Genomic DNA, 20,839 nt, shown 5'->3' on the forward strand with positions numbered 1-20,839 from the left:
ACTCTTGATCAATTATGCAAATTTTTTTTTTTTTTCTCTGAGCAAGTGCGTTTCGCTCCATCTTGCTCAACCCTAGACTACTCGCATAACATGCGAGCCGGCTACTAGCCATTTGACGCCTAGCCACAACTAGCAACAAATTCCATTTTTACTCCATTTTTTTCTTTTTCATGCCTTTACCACTAAGAACCTATTATCAAATTCTAAGCATAATAAATAGATTATCCTCGAAAATAATCAGATCATAACAACAATCTAGCCCTTAAGCATTCTCTAAGACTTAGTGAAAATACAAGTGCTTCTAGCATGCATATCAACCTACACAACTTAATATCACTTTAATGCTATCACTACACTCGCATCAATATCACAATTCAGTCGATAAATTATTGCAAAAGGGATCATGGTATATGCATGAGCTATATGATATGACAAACAAATAAAGCTATATAAAAAAACTTATATGGCAAAAATTATGCAACTATATGAACATGCAGCTATATGACACACACAAAATATTCCTTAACTACCACCCCCAAACTTAAAATCTTCACTGTCCCCAGTGAAGGTAGTAGAAAGGAACACAGGGTATACCTACTCGGAGTCATCATCATCATCACCCTCAGTGGGTGGAGTATCAGGCGGCGGGTATGCAGAGTCCTCACCAAAAACTGGCCACTGGATATCAGCTCCAAGGCCTCGAAAAGCAGTCCCTAACGCAAGGGTGAGCTCCTGAGCAAACCTGCTCTGCGTCTCATACATGGCATCCATCCGCCGTGAAAGCCTCCTATACTGGGCATCACCCATCCCAGCACCCTCCTGAGCTCTCGAAGAACCAGCCTCACCACGCCCTGGCCTAGCCATAGTAGCACCTCGTGCTGGACGTCCTCCTGGAAGACGATAACCCAGCCCATGCTCCTCAGGCTCACCACCGGTCCACTCCTGCATCCCATTCAGAGTGCCAGAATCTATCGGAGCTGCTGGCGACTGCAACTGCTCATGAGCCGGCCAGTTCACTCATACTGCTCGGCATAGCTTCGTAACCGTGGATGCATAAGGGATGTTCATATGCTTTGCTCCCCTCAAAAACTTCAGAATTCCTTGGTAGATAAACTCACCAAGGTCCACATAGTATTCCTCATTCAGAATTCCTCACAACAACTGTGCTCTCTCAACTGTGACCTCGTGTGCATGTGAAGAAGGCAAAATATTAGCACATATAAATGCATTCCATGCACGGGCATACCTGTTCATGGCGATCGCCGGAAAGTGACGATACTCATTATTGGCTGGACTGCGGTTCCATACTGTGCCCGGTCGACAGAGAGTCGCACAAATCAAATCCAAGTCAAAATCCTCAGCAGTCTTTTCATTCCAGTTCTCCTCCTCGGGCTTCCTCTCTCGCTGTCCAATCACACGGCGAATCGCCGCAGGATGATAATCAACCGTCAGTCCACGAACTACAGAAAACCCATTCTTTTCAGCCTTCGCGTTCGCGTAGAACTCGCGAACAACACTCATCGGTACTGCTTTGGGTGACTCATAAAAAGCTATCCACCCCTTCTCTGCAATCATGGGCAACAACTCACCATCCCTCCCTGATGGTAAAAACCCCCTCTCCTTCAGAATCGGCTTCCCCAACAGCCTAGTGTACTCCTCCTCCGCAGCTCTGTCAGTTAACCGAGGCCTTGCAGCAGTACCCCTTGATGAATCAGCAGTAGGAACTGTGCTGCTGCTGTCAATAGTGCGTGCTCTCTTGGGTGCCATTGATTTGTGAATAAAAGTGTGTAAGAACTGATTTTTGATGTTTATGAGAGGGTTTAAGTGTAGGAAGTTTGTGGGAGATATGTGGGATAGGTGTATGTATATATAGGGTGTGGAGTAGGTTAAATTAGATTAGGAGTGGGGTTGAGGGATAAAATCATGGGGTAATGGGAAAAGAATTCGTGGGTTTATGGGCTGTGATGGATTTTTTGTGTTTTGTGTTTTTTTTTTCTGAACTGTAAAAAATTTTCTGGAACTCGACCCCTGCGCGGCCGCTCAGCATTTCTGCGCGTTAATAATATACGCGTTCGCAAATAATATAGAATACTTTCTAGTTCGTTCCCTCAGAGACTCAGACTAAGTTTTTGTCTAATTAAACTCACTCACCAATGTATGACTACTTCTCAATGTTAAGATAATAACACCTAAAATTGTTGATTAAATATTAACTATAATTAACTACTTAATTAACCACTTAACTAACACTTCAACTTATCAATAATAAAACACTCATGAGATCACAACTTCATTATTACTTCCTTCTATAGCCATCGTTATTACCTTTAGCATGTGACAGTGATGATATTAATCGATTAACACGAAACTGATAAAAGCCAACTTTCATTGTACTAATACCATTCTACCAAGCATCCACAATTAAGATAGAAGTTGAATAGTCATCAATTATATTGAGTTCCTATATGTCTACAAAAATTGACAACACAACGATTTAAGCACAAGTTATTCCTTTTGATTGCATAGGGCAAATAAAACTGTTAGAGTTACCCACTAATCATGCACAACGTACATGAACCTATGCTAGCATGGCAAGTTCTAAATCTCAAGATCCACCGTCGCTTCACAAGAGATTAACACCCTATCTTATATGTTCGCGACGCACATAAGACGAATACGCACAACCAATACTAGATATCATGCAATCATCACACACTAAAGTATTAAACAATTAACTAAAGAATTTCATAATAAATCCGTTGCAACCCCATGATCACGATTAGCCCATAATAGAACTTATCGCCATCATGGGTTCATATGAAATCATGATAATCAACACAAGAAAATAATAACTAAACTAATTATATTAAAACAGAGTACGTCACAAGAGTAAATAAGTCAAAGCAAGAAAACTAGCATCCAACGTTACAACGAAATAAGAATCACAAGAATATATGCTTCCTCTTCGTTGCAGTGTGCTAAATCGGTCTTCTTCCTTATCTCCTTCGCTTCTTGCGCCAACACAATTTAAAACATAATCTCCTTCTTATTCTCTATGAAAACGTCTCAAATCTACTTATATTATAGTCCCATAAAACTCAGATTACATAGAAGTTGGAAGCCAAACAGAAGTAGAAGTCTAAAATAATTCAGCTTTTTCCCCGACCCTGCGCGGCCGCTCAGCATTTCTGCGCGGGCGCGCAAGGCTGCTGTGCGGCCGCTCAGCATTGCTGCGCGGGCGCGCAGGACCCTACTGGAAAAATTCCCGGTTTGCTCCGTTTCTTCGCCGTAATCTGCCCGTTCTCTTCCTCTCGCAATGGTGAACACATGCCAAGGCTTATTCTTGATGATTCCTCCTCCGAAATGCAACTAATACCCTGAAATGCATAAACACTAGAAAAACGCATCAAATACACAAAATACTTGATTTCAAGACACCAATTTAAGCCATTTTAAGACGTTCTAAGTGGTATAAAATGCCACTTATCAGTTGCTCCCAGGAAAAAGGAGAGCTTGAGAGTCTAAATATGCATGCTATTTCTTCCAGCATGGCAAAAGAAAGTGAGAGGAGTGCCACCTTAGTAGGTGAAGGTGAAGGTGAGGGTGTGAGGAGTGTGAGCTAGGGGGAGCCCCTGATGCAAGAAAAGAGAGAAATTAAGAGAAAAGCAGGTACAGAAGGTATAAGGGTGGAATCAGCAATTGCTCATGAGTCAATGATTGTGGATGATGCTGAAGAGGAAAGACAATTTCAGCAACATTACAAAGCTGTAATTGATAACATTTCCTTGGATGCTGACACTTTTACTCATCCTGTGTCAGCCTATCAACTGTTGGCTACTCAGGGCAATGAGGAGGCAGAGAAGACTTTAAATCTAGTACATACTTCAGAATCTCTACAAAGGGATAAAGCTGTTGTCAATTTGATGCCTTCTACAGCTGGTGAGCCATCTGAAGAATTTGGAGTAAATTCTAATGATGATGACTTTGTTTCATTTGATGGAAGCATGAACTTAGGGGGAGATGAAGGCCCAAGTTCTATTCCAGATTTACCTAAATGGGCATTGACAAAGGAGTCTACACCAGGACAATTCAATGTATCCTTAGTCAAACAAGTCATGTATATCCAAAAGGCCATTCAGAACACCTCAAATGCTGGTACCAAGGATATTCTTCAAGCCCACCTAGATTCTCTACATCTCATGAAGCTACGGCAATTAAGATAAAATCTGAGTGTGGATGAACTCAAGAAGGATATAGCTTACTTGAAGTCCTACAATTCTGAGAAGCTGGATTCAATCATGCCTTATCATACCATGCAGGACCTGTTACTGAGACTGAGAAGAGAATCAGATGCTGAAAAGAAGCTGGCCAAATTGGAGGACAGAGTTCAAGTTATTGAAAACTCTGTGGTCACCATTCTTCAAAATCAACAGTCTCAGACCAGTCTTCTAATGCAACTGGCTAAAGCACAAGGATTGACTCCTCTCCTTGACAACAAAAAGGGGGAGAATAAAGTGAAAGGGGGAGGGGAGCCATCTACAAACATTCAAATATCCAAAGTGCTAGTTCTTGCCATCACTACTTCTCCAACACTTCAAATCAAAGGAAAGCTTGATGGAATTGATCTAATCCAGCTAGCAGCAGCTGAGATGATGGTGAAAGAGCAAAGGAGAAAAATTGATGAAAGGATGCAACAGGTGTTTAGCTCTACAACTACAAAATCCTTATCTGTGAAACATAGCACAAAAGTTGAGCAACTCACAATGGAGCACAATCCAGTAAGGAGGAATAAGGTTGGAGAAACTTCTTTCAGGAACCTGAAGCCCATGGTACTCAAGCCAACCACTAGATTCAACAAGGACTTTACAAAGAACCCTCTAAGCTTTGCTCAACTAAAAGAAGTGGATTTTCCTCTTCCAAAGCCTGATGAAGTCAAAGTTTTGGGTGGTAACATCATAAAGCACAAAGAGACCAAGGATGTAGTGGAAAGAATGAATATGGCTATCATCTATAGAGAGGGAAAGAGTATCTGTGTGATGCAAGGACATCCCAAATTCTCAATAGCCAAGAGGGAAGAAATCATGAGGTTAAAGGAAGAAGCTAAAAAGCTGAAGGCTGACAAAAGAGCACAAGCAAAGCTTGAAAAATAGCTAAAGTCAAGTCAGGCTGAAGAAAAGAAGAAGATTGAAGACAAGAGTGAAGAAGACAAGATTGAAAGCAGAAATGTGGATATGGGGAATGTGGTTGGTGAGAGTGTGGAGGAAAGAAGGGAGGAAAGAAAGGAATGGCAGAAAAGGAACAGAAAGAAGGCCAATGCAAAAAGGAAGAGTGGAGATGACACTGTGGAAACCCAAACAAAATCTAAACCACTACCTTCCATTCCTGAACCTTTTGTTGTTGATCCCAGTATAAATGTCCATGGTGAACCAATCATCCCTAAAGAGAAACCTATTGATTAGGACACCATCAACTTGCCTACCTTCCTAACTACCTCTCCACCACCAAAGAAACTGAAAAGAAAATCCAAATCAACACCTCCCCTAACCTCAAGTAAATTCACTCAGAAACATAAACCTAAGCCTAAGCCACAAGCCTCAAAGGATGATTATGTTCACATTTGTGACATAAAAGAGTATACAGATATTGAACTCTATCTGGATGAGCTGGAGGAAGTAAGGGGAATAAGTGCCTACAAACAGCTCCCAGAAAGGCTAGTGTTCAAGTATAAAGGAAGTGAGGAAAGGACTTGGCCTCTTCAAAGAATTCTGAATGAGGGCTATTCTACCTTGGTTAGATTCTACTCAGCTATCAAAAGGGATTTTGGCTTAACCAGGACTGCCAAAACTGAGATTCTCAACAAGATTGCCAGCATAAGGAAAACTTGGTGGGAGTCTAATTCCTTGCCTAGAACATTACTCATCCCTGAGCATGGAATTACAATTCATAAATCACCTCATTGGCTGATGGAGTTCAGAGACAATAAAGGAGTCAGAAGATTTTTCAGACTTGAAGACCAGCTTAAAATTTCCAGTAATGAAACTCTCAAGGACATGAAATCTAAGTTGGATATCAGTGAAGAAGATGAAGCTGAATTCTACAGACAACTCCAACTCCAAGTAGAGGAAAATGACAGGAGGCTAGGGAAGAAAACAAGGGAACAAAGGAAAAGAAAATAAATTGCTCAGTCTAAAGGAGCATCCTTGGAAATAATATAATTCTTCAATTCTATCTCAGTACATACACTTTTGCAGCACTTTTGAATTTCTACTTGATTTCAGCTCATATATTTGTTAAGTGTTTTGTTATCATCAAGTTAAACCTAAATTTATGCCTACAATTCTAGTAGACATAAATAGGGGTATATTGTTAGGAATATGTGTATTAGTTTGATGATAAGTTAAGCAAAACACTTAAGTAGAAATCTAGTATTTGTAGTCTCAATAGATAAGACCACTCTGGCTATCCGTTGATGGAGTAGCTTTACTTAGAAATAAGTTTAGTATTGTAGCACATTTCAGTTTCTGTATTTAAGTTATAATTCTTAGAAGTTGTGGGAAATTATAAGTCATGTTGACTACTAGTGGATATGCAAATAGGAGGGCTAATTGTAAACATTTCATGCCTTGTAATTTTGTATAAATGAAGTAGTATCAACTGATAGATTAAAGGCCTTCAACGGATGAGAAACAAAGCTTCAACGGATGTATCTAAAGCTTCAACGGATAACATCCATCAACGGATGAGTGCATCAACGGATAAAGCTTCAACTGATAAAGCATCAACAGATAAAGCCATCAACGGATGAAAAGCTTCAATGGATGCTCAGTTCAATAGCAGTTGACAGTGACAATTCATAAGCTGACAGAGACACATGGGTTGACAGAGACAATTGGAATGTGGTAGCCTCTTGGAGGAATCAAGAAAATGCAGTATTTCCATTATGGTGCAAACAAGGAAGTATTCAAAGATTCACAGATTATCCTAGATTGCATTGGATAGAGAAATGAAGAAGAAATATGTGAAGAACTATTTTAAAAATTGTATTTTATTTTTGTCTTCACTTGTAAAATTGGTGATATATAAACCAAGTTGCAGCTAGTAATTAGATGATGAATTTTCCAGAGCTGTTTAGAAAAACATAGAGAGAAAATCATCTAGTTTGTACCAGGACGCAGCTGTGATCAATTCTTTGAATCACAGATTTTCTGAAATACACATCTCTGGTGGAACAACAAATCCACCAGAAAAGTTTTTAAAGCCTTTGTGTTCTTTACATTTGTGTCTTGAATATATATATTTGTCTGCACCTGCTCAAAGCAATTCACACACAACTGTTCATCAAAACACTTAGCCTTTGAAACTGCTCAAAACTTGAAAAAATTTTAAGATTTATATTCAACCCCCCTTATGTAAATCTCATTGTAAATCTCATTGTTAGTTCCTTCGGAATAACAGTTGTAGAGATCAAATCTGATGATTCACTTAACACAACATTTTAAAAGGGTTGTCTGATTTAACTTGAAAGACAACAGTTTTAAAATAGTTGTAGTGACTTAGGTGTGATAACATATTTTTTGGGATGTAAAATAACTGTTATGTAAAAGAATTAGGCGACGCTTTTTTTTTTCAAATGTCGTCTATTCAGTGTTGTCTGAAGCAGTGTTTCTTGTTGTAGTGTATATTTAAATGGGTAGAATTTATAATTTAACAATACAGTTTATTTAGCGTTTAGGTCATGCACATGTAATGTAATTGAATAAGAAATATTCGTAAAAAACATCAACTTTCGTAGCATTTTTAAAAGAGACTACAATGAGATGGAGATTGGAGGGAGAATATTTTAACAATAATACAAATTATACGTTCGACTTGAAGTCTTACAGGGGAATTGGGGCAGCGGGACTTTTGGCACTCCATTATCTCCAGCAGACTCGCAACAACATTAAGTTAATTAATATTACAAAGAGAAATCGTAGTCAGAATATTTGATATAATAAAATAGGAAGACTTAGATGTTGCTAGTTGCGTGCTGTACATAGTGTGTATCGTATATGTGTTATTAATGGAACTATAAGAGAAATGTTGTGACTGGTGTGTTTAATGCATCACCCTATCTAATTCTGTGTTTGAACAAGTTATGTTCGCAATAAATATTTCTCCATATTTTTCAACTCAGCAAGTCGTAATATAGTAGTTTATAATTCGGCCTTTCTAATGTGTGCCATTGGCCCACCAATAAAAATAAACTCTTTTTATTGGTGAAATTGATGTGAATGCAGGGGCATTAATATTTATTATTGAACCATCAATAAAAAGAGTTCATTTATATCAGACCTAGTGACTATTGTGTGCCAAGGCACACCATAAAAAATCCCTTCACAGTTTTATGGAACTCATACCGTGTACTCCTCGCCTATTCGAGGAGGTGGCATGATGAGCTGATGATATCTAGGTTAGGTCTTAAAATATAATTCCAGATTTTGTCCCCTGGTAGTGGTTTTTGAAAATCATACAATTATTATTTGATTTCTGACCCAACTTATAGAAACTTATTTTTAATAATAATGTCGTATATATCATATTCTGATTTTGTTTCAGTTCGACCGAGGTTTAAATCATGTATACTCCGTTTGATTATGTTTTCTTTATTTCAAATTATTTGTCCATTACTTATAATTTTTTTGATATTTTAAAATATGCGAAAAGACATTTATTTTATGATGCATGGATATAGCAAGTATAAAAATAACCCACAATAATTTTAAAAAAAAATTGGTATGTGATCATGAGCTGCACACGAAAATTTATAAATTTATCTCATTTATTTTAATGTGTGTATTTTTAGAAATTGATAATGTCATTCATGTACACAAACTAGACCGATAGCTAAACTTATAATTTTTGGGGCATCTCCAATAATTTTGATCCAAAAATCCAAATTTAATCGTCATAAATTGATCTAAACTCTGATTCAAATTTCTGACAAACTCGAACATCGTGATCCAAATTATCAATTATCTTTTATATGTATAATACACAAATTTTATATTAAACTCTTAATTTTTAACTTTAATGTTTAACTATCAACTATTTATATTATATTTGATAGATTATTTAGGTTAGAGTTAATTGCATTTTGCAACCCCTACCTTTCATTCAATAACAAAACTATATACTTACTTTCAAAAATACATTTTGCGACCCCTAACTTTCGACATCAAATACAATATGCATCCCTTTAACCATTTTGTTAAAAATATTTATATTTTGAAGGGTAAAATTTAATTTCAGCAAAATATTTAAATAATAATTTTTATTTTTTTAAATTCAAGTAAAAGTTAAAATTTCAAATTATAAAAATAATATTAATATCAATTATTTTATATTTTACTCGGTATAATTTTTAAAATTTTAAAATATAAAAATATTTTGAAATGTTATGATCATATATAAAAACATATATTTTGCTTGATAAATATATTTTAAGTATTTAGTATTATGATTAATTTAGAGCATTACTAATGGAAAATAGCTACTCCCTGATTTTTTTACTTATTTTTTCCTCGTACTTGGCACGCATTAAGGCTAGTATAAATAGATTTCTATAATTTATTTTTAGAATCTTCTTTTTCTATATAAAAATTTAAATATTATATTTTTATTTAAAAGAAACAATATTTAAAATTATCTAGGGAACCATAATTTATGAAAGTTTTAAAATACGTGCCGATCTTCCGTAACCAATGTAAAAAATCCAGTGGTACGGAGAGTTTATAATTTTTTTCATGTAAAATATGCATTAAAATAAATATTTTATTGATTTAAAATTTTAATTATTAATATTAACATCTCAATTTCAATTTTATAACCGAAAGGGATGTATGTTGAAGTTAGTATTGAAAGTTGAGGGTTACAAATTATATTTTACAAATTAGGTATACTATTTTGATTTTAAATGAAAGGTGGAGTTGCAAAGTGCAATTAACTCTGTAGATTAAGGATAAAATATTTTAATATAAGTAAAAATAATTAAAATTATATTTTTAATTAACGAAACACACATTCATTCCATTAATTAAGATATAAAACATTAATTAAGATATAAAACATCATTAACATTCATTAATTAATCACAAATCAATCTTTAATCTAATAAACTTAAATATATTAATAAGAGAACTATTATTTTATATTAAATTAAATTTGTATGAGATCGGTGAATATTAGTGATCAAATTTGGATCTGTTTACTGATCCAAATTTGAATCACTTTGTATAATAGTTGGAGGAGAATTTATGATAATATACCCTAAATTTAAATTTTTGGATAATTATTGGAGATGGCACCCAACAAACCCATTAAAGTAAGAAGATTAAGTAGAATACCGAATTAGTGTATATTTTCCCCGGCTGCCAAATTAATGGAGAGATTGGGGTGGGTGGGCAGTCGAGACTCGAGACAGAGTTATTTATTACGCAAGAAAAGTTTTGCTCCATTCAACATCAGTAACAAAATACGAAACCCTACCTCGACAGTGATGAGGTTACTGAATAAGCTGGATATTGATGGGGTTGGCTGATGATTCAGCTAGGTTACCCGGTGACTACTGGATCTATAGAACGCTCTGAATTAGTTGTATAACTATTAATAACTAACCAGTAACGTCCCCCTACAAATTTAATATTTCAACGGATAGCAAAATAAAAAATTAATACCTCAAATTTTAAGTGAATCCTAGGCCGCCAGCGACCGCTAATAGTTTGTGGCGACATAAAATACTCTAGTATTCGGCGGGATTTTATAAAAACTTAATTATATTTTTTTCTCTTTATATACAATTTTTTTTTATTTTTTAAAATATTATTAATTATCATATAGGTAATATCACTATTTTATTGACAGAATAAAATATGAAACTAACTCTTGAATTAAATTATTTTATTTTTTGACAGAACAAAAACTATTTTATCTAAAACTACAAAGTTATACACATTTTTATATTAACCCCCAAATCTATTTTGTTCGTATTTCTGATTTTATATAAACTATTTTATTTATTCCCATTCAAGTAGTATGAAAAATTAAGCGATGAATAGTTAATATCTGAGAAAGCTAATACAATTTTGGTAACTATACCTTTAATTAAATTAAATAAATAAATAATGAATTTATGTATAATGACAATCAAAATGAATACGTCGTAAGTATTATATAAAGAGAAAATCGATAGTTCATATCGATAAGATTTCAGAATTCTGTTCAGTTTATAAAGCAAATTAGCACTACTATGCGTACCAACAAATAAAGATTTTTTGGAGGTCTGTGGTTAATGTTGTTTATCCGAGTTAACTACATTTATACTTCGACTTATTTTAGACTCGTAATCGAATTTTGACCCGATTTTCAAAAATAAAACTCAAAATTTAATCCGGAATGTTACATGCTTGGAAATTACTTCTTCAACTTTTTTTTAATTTTTAGAATCCTCAATTTTAAGTATAAGAAAATAGCCTTTCAAAAAAAACTAAGAAAATAAAATATCTTGAGGTACATTGAGTTCTTCTCTGCCTTTCTTCATGCACCCAAGTTGGTCGCGCAATCCGAAATTTGCTAAGAGCATGTGTTTTAAGTTTTAAAACTGGGTCGGTACTCGTACACGATCCTTATTTCTGATTATGTTTTATTCTACTATGTTAACCTGGTTTTTAATCAACTGCCTCAAAAATTGGGATTACTTGGGAAAAAATAGACTTTTAAAATAAAAAATTGAAAACATGAACGGTCCAGAAAAACTGGAAACGTCAACTAGTATCTAATCAAAAAAGACAACTTTTATTTATTTTTAGTGTAAAAATAATAGTAAAAGGATAGCCAAGATTAAAAATATAAAATGTTTTAGGTCAAATTAAAAGTTGATAGTTTTAATTAAAAAAAAAGTTGATAGTTTTATATATTGACATGATTACTTTTTCAAAATATTCGAAAAAATAAATACTATATCCGTATTTTTTATATGACGTTTAATAAGTTTTTTGCACAAATATTTAAGTCCTTATATAGCTCATATAGAGTTTAAATTTTTAAATTTTTATTCTTTTATATAAAAATATATAACTAAACCTTAATTTACAAATGTAAAAATTTTAAAAATTTAAATAAAAATTCAAAAAACTTTAAACTTTGTGCAAAAAAATCAAACAATATATAAAAAACAGAGAGAGTATTTATGATGTATATTACGTATAAAATATTTAAGTTAAATAAATATTTAAATTAAAAATTAATATTTTAATTATCTTATTTGAGCCTACAACCAAGTACTAATTTTGATTACTCGTATTTTCATACTTTTGCAAATTCGAACCAAATACCGATTTTTAGATTACCTATTGAAATAAATACCCATTTCTAAGACATATAAGTTTGATAATTGAAAAAAAACTTTATCCATAACTTAAATCACCATCTTAACTGAAATTTTTAAAAAAAATTTATGATTAATTTATTCAAAAAATATTATCAACTATTTAAATATATTTATGTCCCAAAAAATTTGTCATTGACTGTACTTTATTTAACACTTATTGTTCTTTATTTCTAATATAAGAAATTTGAAAAAATATGTAAATATATATATATATATTATATCTGATTTCTAATAATATAATAATATAATATTTGTAGAATATATTCCACCTATAATACTTTATCAAAACTTGATTAACATGACGGGTACAAGATCAACCCAAAATATTGGGAGTATAAAACATTTACAAGCTCTCTGTCTCCGTCCATAATTGCCCTAGCTACTCACAAAGTGCAGTAGAAAAGTAATAAATCTGTGTCGGGTGTTGCACATCCAAATTTAATTAGATTGGCTCCCACATGCTTCAAACTAATTTGGGACTAAATAATTTACTATTCAGTCGCCAGCGTTATATAAGAAGAAAAGTTGTAAGACCGTTGATATTGAATGTGATGTATGTATAAAAATCAGTACTTGGTTATGTACTTAAATATTATTTTTAATTTTTATAATTATATAATGATTAACATGTCAAATATTTGTTTGAATAAAGAAATTAGAATGATATTAAACAATATCTACATATTTGACATGTGTTATGTACTAATTATTGAGTTTACAATATTAACTATATTTTAATTCACACTTTTAAATTAATTATAATATGTTATTTTTATATTTTAAGTGAGAAAATAAAAATATTAGATTACTTGTTACTTCTTACCAATACTTTATATTATAAATTGACATGATATTGTGTGAAATTATGAAATTAATGATTTAAAATTATAAAAACATAAAAAAAAAAAAATTAATTATTTTCCGCCTAAACCGCCTTGGACCGATTTTTGACCGCATAGCCCGCCTAATCCCAATTTTGACCCGATTTCTTGAAAAAACGCCTAAATCACCGCCTAGATCCGAGTTGGGGCGTTTTACCACCGCCTAGCGGCTAGACGCCGCCTAGGCGGCCGCCTAGACCGATTTTTAGAACACTGATAAAAATAAAAGAGGATACCCAGATACCATTTATATATATATAACTTAATTTGCTTATTTTCGGTATATAATAGTTAGAACAGTAATTCGGCCAGGTGACCGAACTCGTCCGCCTCGAATTTATTTAACTTGTTCGATTTGGGTTTTTTAATTAAATGAGTTTAGTTCGGGTATAGATTCCGACTCTTTTAATTAAACGAGTCGAGTTTTGGTAGAAACTTACGCTCAATTAAGTGTAAAATTAAAATGAGTCGGCGCTACTCGACACATAAAATTGAGCAAGTCAACTTCAAACAGAGGTTTAATCTCGATTACTTAAACGAATCGACTCAAACGAATTGACTCAGCTCAGCTCGATTAATTTCAGCTTCAATTACATTTGATTCGAAATTCGACTCGTTCGACCAGATTTATAATCTTAATAATACTCCTACATCCCTAAGTAAATTCCGTAACTAGTCAATCTGAGTAGAACCCTCAACATCACGTAAACCAAGATGTGTTGGGTAAATATATAAAAAGTTATATCATTAGAAAATATCGGGAAATTATCCAAAATACGATATTTTTAAACTTATTTATAAAAATACTAATATTTTTTAAAGTTATTTTCAAAACTACAATTTTTTAAGTTTCATTTTCAAAAATACGATTTACAACCTATTCAACCTGTTATGCAACTTAATTTCCAATTTTAAAAAGATTGATTTCAAGGTTGTATTTAACGGTTTCAAGTTTGCAACCTCTATAACTTTAAAATCAACTTTAAAAAAATAAAATAAAAGTTACATAATAGGTTGGAGAAGTTACAAACTGTATTTTTCAAAATAAAACTTAAAAAGTATATATTTTAAAAATAAGTTTAAAAATGACACTATTTTTGAAATATATATTTTTTAAATCGTTAGTTTTGAAAAAATCCAAAAAAAATATATAATCTATTTGAAAATGCAACATTTAGTTTTTAAAAATAAATAATTTTTAATATTTAATCAAAAATTAGATCAAAGAATGTAATTAAGGACGAAATTAGTATGTAGTTTTTTTTCGTAGGAAATCCACATCCGGTACACTTCGGGTGTGCACTATGTAAACCCCACGGATCACGCAATAACTTGCAAATCACGTCTGCAACCTCTGATTCGTTCATGAGACATAATCATAAATTCTTCTTCCATGATATTTGAACATGTGACCAAGAGAATAGTTATCTCATTTTTAATACCCTTAGGAGGAAATTAGTATATAGTTGAGTAGATATAAATAATACTTACGTACGTGTGTATATGCGTGTAACGTAATGGGGTTCATATGTCTAATATTTAACCATCTGCAAAAGTTAAAACAAAACCTGAAGAATGCATGCCAGTTTAATTGATGTAGTTGAGAGAATAGAAGCTGCATACCAGTCATCATGCTGTTTATAAATACTTCTCTATCTGTGAGCGGTCAACTTTATTAAAAAAAAAACTGGTATACATTTATTGGAAAATCCGACTGACATCAATCGAAATTACTTGTCAGCAAAAAATATAGTTGACCCCGTTTTTACAGTCGTCTCAGAATATTCGATTTGCTCAAATCAAAGAATGAGAGAAAATTAACTCTAACGTCCTGAATTCTAAATATTGTTTTCCTAGATCTTTGAACTATACATGCAAATTTATAAATAATTAATTTTTTAATTTTTTCCTATCATAGTCTTTCCCTTGAACTCATATGAAAGTTGTTAGTTTTTGAATGATGTGGGTAAATTCTCAAGAACATATTTGAAACTAGAAGAATCAAATACAATTTTAAAGGTAATTCCTATTTTTAAACTTAAAACTTGAATAATCAAATTATTCATTTTTCAATATCTTATCCATTTATATCTACAAAATTATTAAAAATTATTCAAATTAAAATCCTAATTTTATTTTAATTTTTTTTAAAAAAATAAACTGAATTTTTGATAGTATAAATGGATAGGGGATTTAAAAAAGTAATGTGACTGAATTCTAATCACATTTATGCTGCCGATTTTAGTAACATTTTAAATTTAACAACATTTTTTTTAAAACTGAATCAAATTCGCCCAATTCGGCTGAACTGAGTGGAAGTTGTTATTTCCTACTACTAGTTGATAACCCGTGTTTCCTAGTTAATTTATTTAAATAATTATTAAAAATTATAATAATATAAGTGTTATGTCAAAATTTTTAATTTTTGCTCAGAAAATTCAATCCAAACTATTGAGTACGATATTTGTGATATGATTATAATAAAAAGACTATAATTAATATACGGTTGAGTCATATGTGAAATAGGATTACTGAGTTAAAATCAAGATAAGAACTGCAATTAAAAAATGGGTTAAATTATACATATAATATTATAAGTCATGTAAAAGGAAAAAAGAAATAAAAATTTTACATTTAGAGTTATAATGAAATTTAAAAAGGGTAAATCAAAAGTTGATGAAACCAAATATGTATAATATATGCTCGCAATGGTTGGCTCAGTTGGTTAAAGAGTGGATAACTATTCTAACGGTCACGGGTTCGAATCTGATGGGAGGAAAATTTATGATTATGCGTTAACTACGATAAAAAAATATGTATAATATATTGAATTAGAAATACATAAGGGAATAAATAACACAAAACTTAAAGCCAAAAGGGTAAAGCAAAAATAAAATCAAATTTAATTAGAATAAGTATAAATAAACAAAAAATAAAGCTAAACTTTATATAATTATACGACAAGTATAATACAAATAAAAGGTATAATAAAAAATTTTGTAATATTTAAAGACATACAAAAATATAATTACAGTGAAAATTAAAGTGGATGGTATAAAAAATTTGGTAAAAGCAAAAATTAATATTATTTTAAAAGGGGTTTAGCCTCGCAGTTTAAAAGTCAACATCTTTTTCCCGTAAAAAAAGCTTAATCTTTTTTGTTTGATATATGCCACAGTTGAGTTTGGTATATTATAACCAGCTGGAAATATGACAGTCGAAACTTAAGTAGAGAAAAATATGATTAAGTTGATGCTCTTCTTTAAATACTGTTCCTCAATACAAGGCTCCATCCCTCTACGCCACTACATGGGTCCTAATCAGTATTCCAGAAATCGGGGTACCTTCGAGAGATTAATCGGCAAGTCGGGGATTAATCGGACCGATTAATCGGAACATTAATCGGAATAATATAAATATTATTTTTAATTTTTATAATTATATAATGATCAACATGTCAAATATTTGTTTGAAAAAAGAAATTAGAATGGTATTAAACAATATCTACACATTTGACATGCGTTATGTACTAATTATTGAGTTTACAATATTAACTATATTTTAATTCACACTTTTAAATTAATTATAATATGTTATTTTTATATTTTAAGTGAGAAAATAAATATATTAGATTACTTGTTACTTGTTACTTCTTACCGATACTTTATATTATAAATTGACATGATATTGTCTCAATACAAGGCTCCATCCCTCTACGCCACTACATGGGTCCTAATCAGTATTCCAGAAATCGGGGTACCTTCGAGAGATTAATCGGCAAGTCGGGGATTAATCGGACCGATTAATCGGAACATTAATCGGAATAATATAAATATTATTTTTAATTTTTATAATTATATAATGATCAACATGTCAAATATTTGTTTGAAAAAAGAAATTAGAATGGTATTAAACAATATCTACACATTTGACATGCGTTATGTACTAATTATTGAGTTTACAATATTAACTATATTTTAATTCACACTTTTAAATTAATTATAATATGTTATTTTTATATTTTAAGTGAGAAAATAAATATATTAGATTACTTGTTACTTGTTACTTCTTACCGATACTTTATATTATAAATTGACATGATATTGTCTCAATACAAGGCTCCATCCCTCTACGCCACTACATGGGTCCTAATCAGTATTCCAGAAATCGGGGTACCTTCGAGAGATTAATCGGCAAGTCGGGGATTAATCGGACCGATTAATCGGAACATTAATCGGAATAATATAAATATTATTTTTAATTTTTATAATTATATAATGATCAACATGTCAAATATTTGTTTGAAAAAAGAAATTAGAATGGTATTAAACAATATCTACACATTTGACATGCGTTATGTACTAATTATTGAGTTTACAATATTAACTATATTTTAATTCACACTTTTAAATTAATTATAATATGTTATTTTTATATTTTAAGTGAGAAAATAAATATATTAGATTACTTGTTACTTGTTACTTCTTACCGATACTTTATATTATAAATTGACATGATATTGTCTCAATACAAGGCTCCATCCCTCTACGCCACTACATGGGTCCTAATCAGTATTCCAGAAATCGGGGTACCTTCGAGAGATTAATCGGCAAGTCGGGGATTAATCGGACCGATTAATCGGAACATTAATCGGAATAATATAAATATTATTTTTAATTTTTATAATTATATAATGATCAACATGTCAAATATTTGTTTGAAAAAAGAAATTAGAATGGTATTAAACAATATCTACACATTTGACATGCGTTATGTACTAATTATTGAGTTTACAATATTAACTATATTTTAATTCACACTTTTAAATTAATTATAATATGTTATTTTTATATTTTAAGTGAGAAAATAAATATATTAGATTACTTGTTACTTGTTACTTCTTACCGATACTTTATATTATAAATTGACATGATATTGTCTCAATACAAGGCTCCATCCCTCTACGCCACTACATGGGTCCTAATCCATTGTCTCATTGCATGAGCTGGACATGTTTAACGGTGAAAGTCGCATTTATCAGAGCCAGTTTGGTCAAGTTACAAGTGTATCTACAAAATCCAACTACCCTTTTTCGAGCTTTATATATTTACAAATAAAGTATATATTTTAAAAAAAATTCGAAATGAGTGAAGGTCGAATCCAAATATTGGACGACAAATGATAAATTGTTAACCACTATTTTTAACATAACATAGCCTGCAATTGTCTATATAAGGAAAGACCATGTTGCTTGCAATATTAACTTCATTAGCAACAAAGCTAATACCACCTTTATTTCATCAAAGCATAGATCTTTTGTCTGAAAAAAAAAACGAGTCTTTAGATTCTCCATAACATGGGTATCATTTCAGTTCCAGCATTTGACCCCTTAAACATCAAAGATTTCTCTGGTGAATCAAACAAAGTGATTGAGTTCATCACAAATTACTACAAAAATGTTCACAAGTACCCTGTTCGAAGCCAAGTTGAGCCCGGTTATCTACACGATCTGTTGCCGAATGCAGCTCCTTTTCAGCCAACTTCACTTAAAACTATTCTTGAAGAAATCCAAACTCACATCATGCCAGGCATTACTCATTGGCAAAGTCCAAACTTTTTTGCCTACTTTCCTGCCACTATTAGTAATGCTGCTTTTCACGGAGAGATGCTTTGCACTGCTCTAAACATCGTCGGATTCAACTGGATTTGTTCCCCAGCAGCAACTGAGCTCGAAATGATTGTCATGGATTGGCTTGCAAAGATGTTTAACCTTCCGCAATCATTTCTTTTTGCAGGGAAGGGTGGTGGAGTTATACAAGGAAGTACTTCTGAAGGCCTGGTCTGTGTACTTGCTGCTGCAAGAGATAAAGCCTTGAAACAATATGGTGAAGATAGTATAACAAAGCTAGTCGTTTATGCCTCTGATCAAACACATTTTGTTGTCAAGAAGGCAGCTAAATTAGTTGGGATTCCTCCTAGAAATTTTCGTGTCATACCAACATCTTTGTCTACGTGCTTTGCACTAAAACCAAATGATGTTAAGATGGCTATAGAACGCGATTTAAAATCAGGTCTAGTGCCATTGTTTCTTTGTGCAACAGTTGGAGCCACGTCTTCTAGCTCCGTAGATCCTGTTGAAGGACTTGGCTTTTTGGCCCAAAAATATAGCTTGTGGCTTCATGTTGAAGCTGCATATGCTGGTAGTGCTTTCGTTTGTCCTGAGCTTAGGCATTATCTTAAAGGCATAGAACATGCTGATTCTATAAGCATGAATCTACACAAATGGTTACTAACAAACTTGGATTGTAGTTGCCTGTGGCTAAAAAATCCTAGCGTTTTGTTGGACTCTTTGTCTATGACTGCCGATTATATGAGAAATGAGGCTAGTGAGTCTAAGCAAGTCGTGGACTTCATGGACTGGCAAATTGCCTCAGGCAGGCGATTCAGGGCACTGAAGCTGTGGCTTGTGTTGCGTAGATACGGTGTACAAAATCTGATGACACATATCAGAAGTGACATTGACTTAGCCAAGCATTTTGAGGCATTAGTGAAGTCAGACAAGAGGTTTGAGGTCGTAGTGCCTGTAAATTTTTCGCTTGTCTGCTTTCGACTAAAACCGTATGATGAAGGCGAGGAGAGCTTAAAGATCTTGAACTGGAAATTGATGGAAGCGGTGAATTCAAGTGGAAGAGCTTATATGACTCATGCAGTGTTGGGTGATATATTTGTGATACGCTGTGCCCTTGGAACTTCATCAACTGAACAAAGGCATGTTAATGAATTGTGGAATTTGATTCAAGAAAAAACTCGGCTTATATTGAAAGAGAAACGTTGGAATGATCTCCAGTTCCCCATCTAATGCATCATCTTACTCTGGTTGGTTCAAAGGTATACAATTGAGATAAGCTGCAATGGAATTTGTCTATTTAATTATGTGAGTAAAAGCGTTTTTCAATTCTTCTTTCATTCCATTCTCGCTCATTTGAGTTCAAAACCTTGGATTTGAGAATGAATGTTCCATTCTTGTTCCTACTTCCTTTTTCGCAAATTCTGTTATATATTTAAGCTCTTCTTATATAGCTAGTGTGCATTTAGGCGTCCGTTAACGAACTTGATCGTTTGTAATGAGGCAGTATATTGATAATTATGTTTCTCGAAAATATATACGAAGTTCCTTGGCAGCCTGCTCTCCAATTCAATTTCCTGTATATTGCAATTGCATTATTCACACATACTTATATATTGAAATTTTAAAAGGCCAGTATGGTCTATAAATAGTTCATATTCAATAGTATTTTATTAAATGAGAATGCTATTTAAAATGCAACTGGATAATACAAAGTATGCAAGTGGTGTCTCAGAGATAACTTCATCTTTGTGCGGAACTTTCCTTTTTCATCCAGATTCAACTCGATTTACAAAGTCAATGTCTAGCTAGTTCCATTAAAAATATGAAAAACAAAATGATATTAGATTGTCATGTAGCTTAATGGAAAGCCTACTCTCTTATTCATTTGTTGAAGAATGTCTA

At 32.5% G+C, this 20,839-nt stretch overlaps 1 protein-coding gene across 1 annotated transcript; it reads left to right on the forward strand.

Moving 5' to 3' along the window:
* The first annotated feature begins 18,565 nt into the window (after window positions 1-18,565).
* LOC141689403 (tyrosine decarboxylase 1-like) lies at window positions 18,566-20,507 on the forward strand. Its single transcript, XM_074493683.1, has one exon. It carries the CDS (start codon window positions 18,665-18,667, stop codon window positions 20,165-20,167), a length of 1,503 nt encoding a protein of 500 aa, XP_074349784.1. The 5' UTR covers window positions 18,566-18,664; the 3' UTR covers window positions 20,168-20,507.
* Window positions 20,508-20,839: the final 332 nt, after the last annotated feature.

This window comes from Apium graveolens, chromosome 10, assembly GCF_009905375.1.
Source record: "Apium graveolens cultivar Ventura chromosome 10, ASM990537v1, whole genome shotgun sequence".
Lineage (NCBI taxonomy): Eukaryota > Viridiplantae > Streptophyta > Magnoliopsida > Apiales > Apiaceae > Apium > Apium graveolens.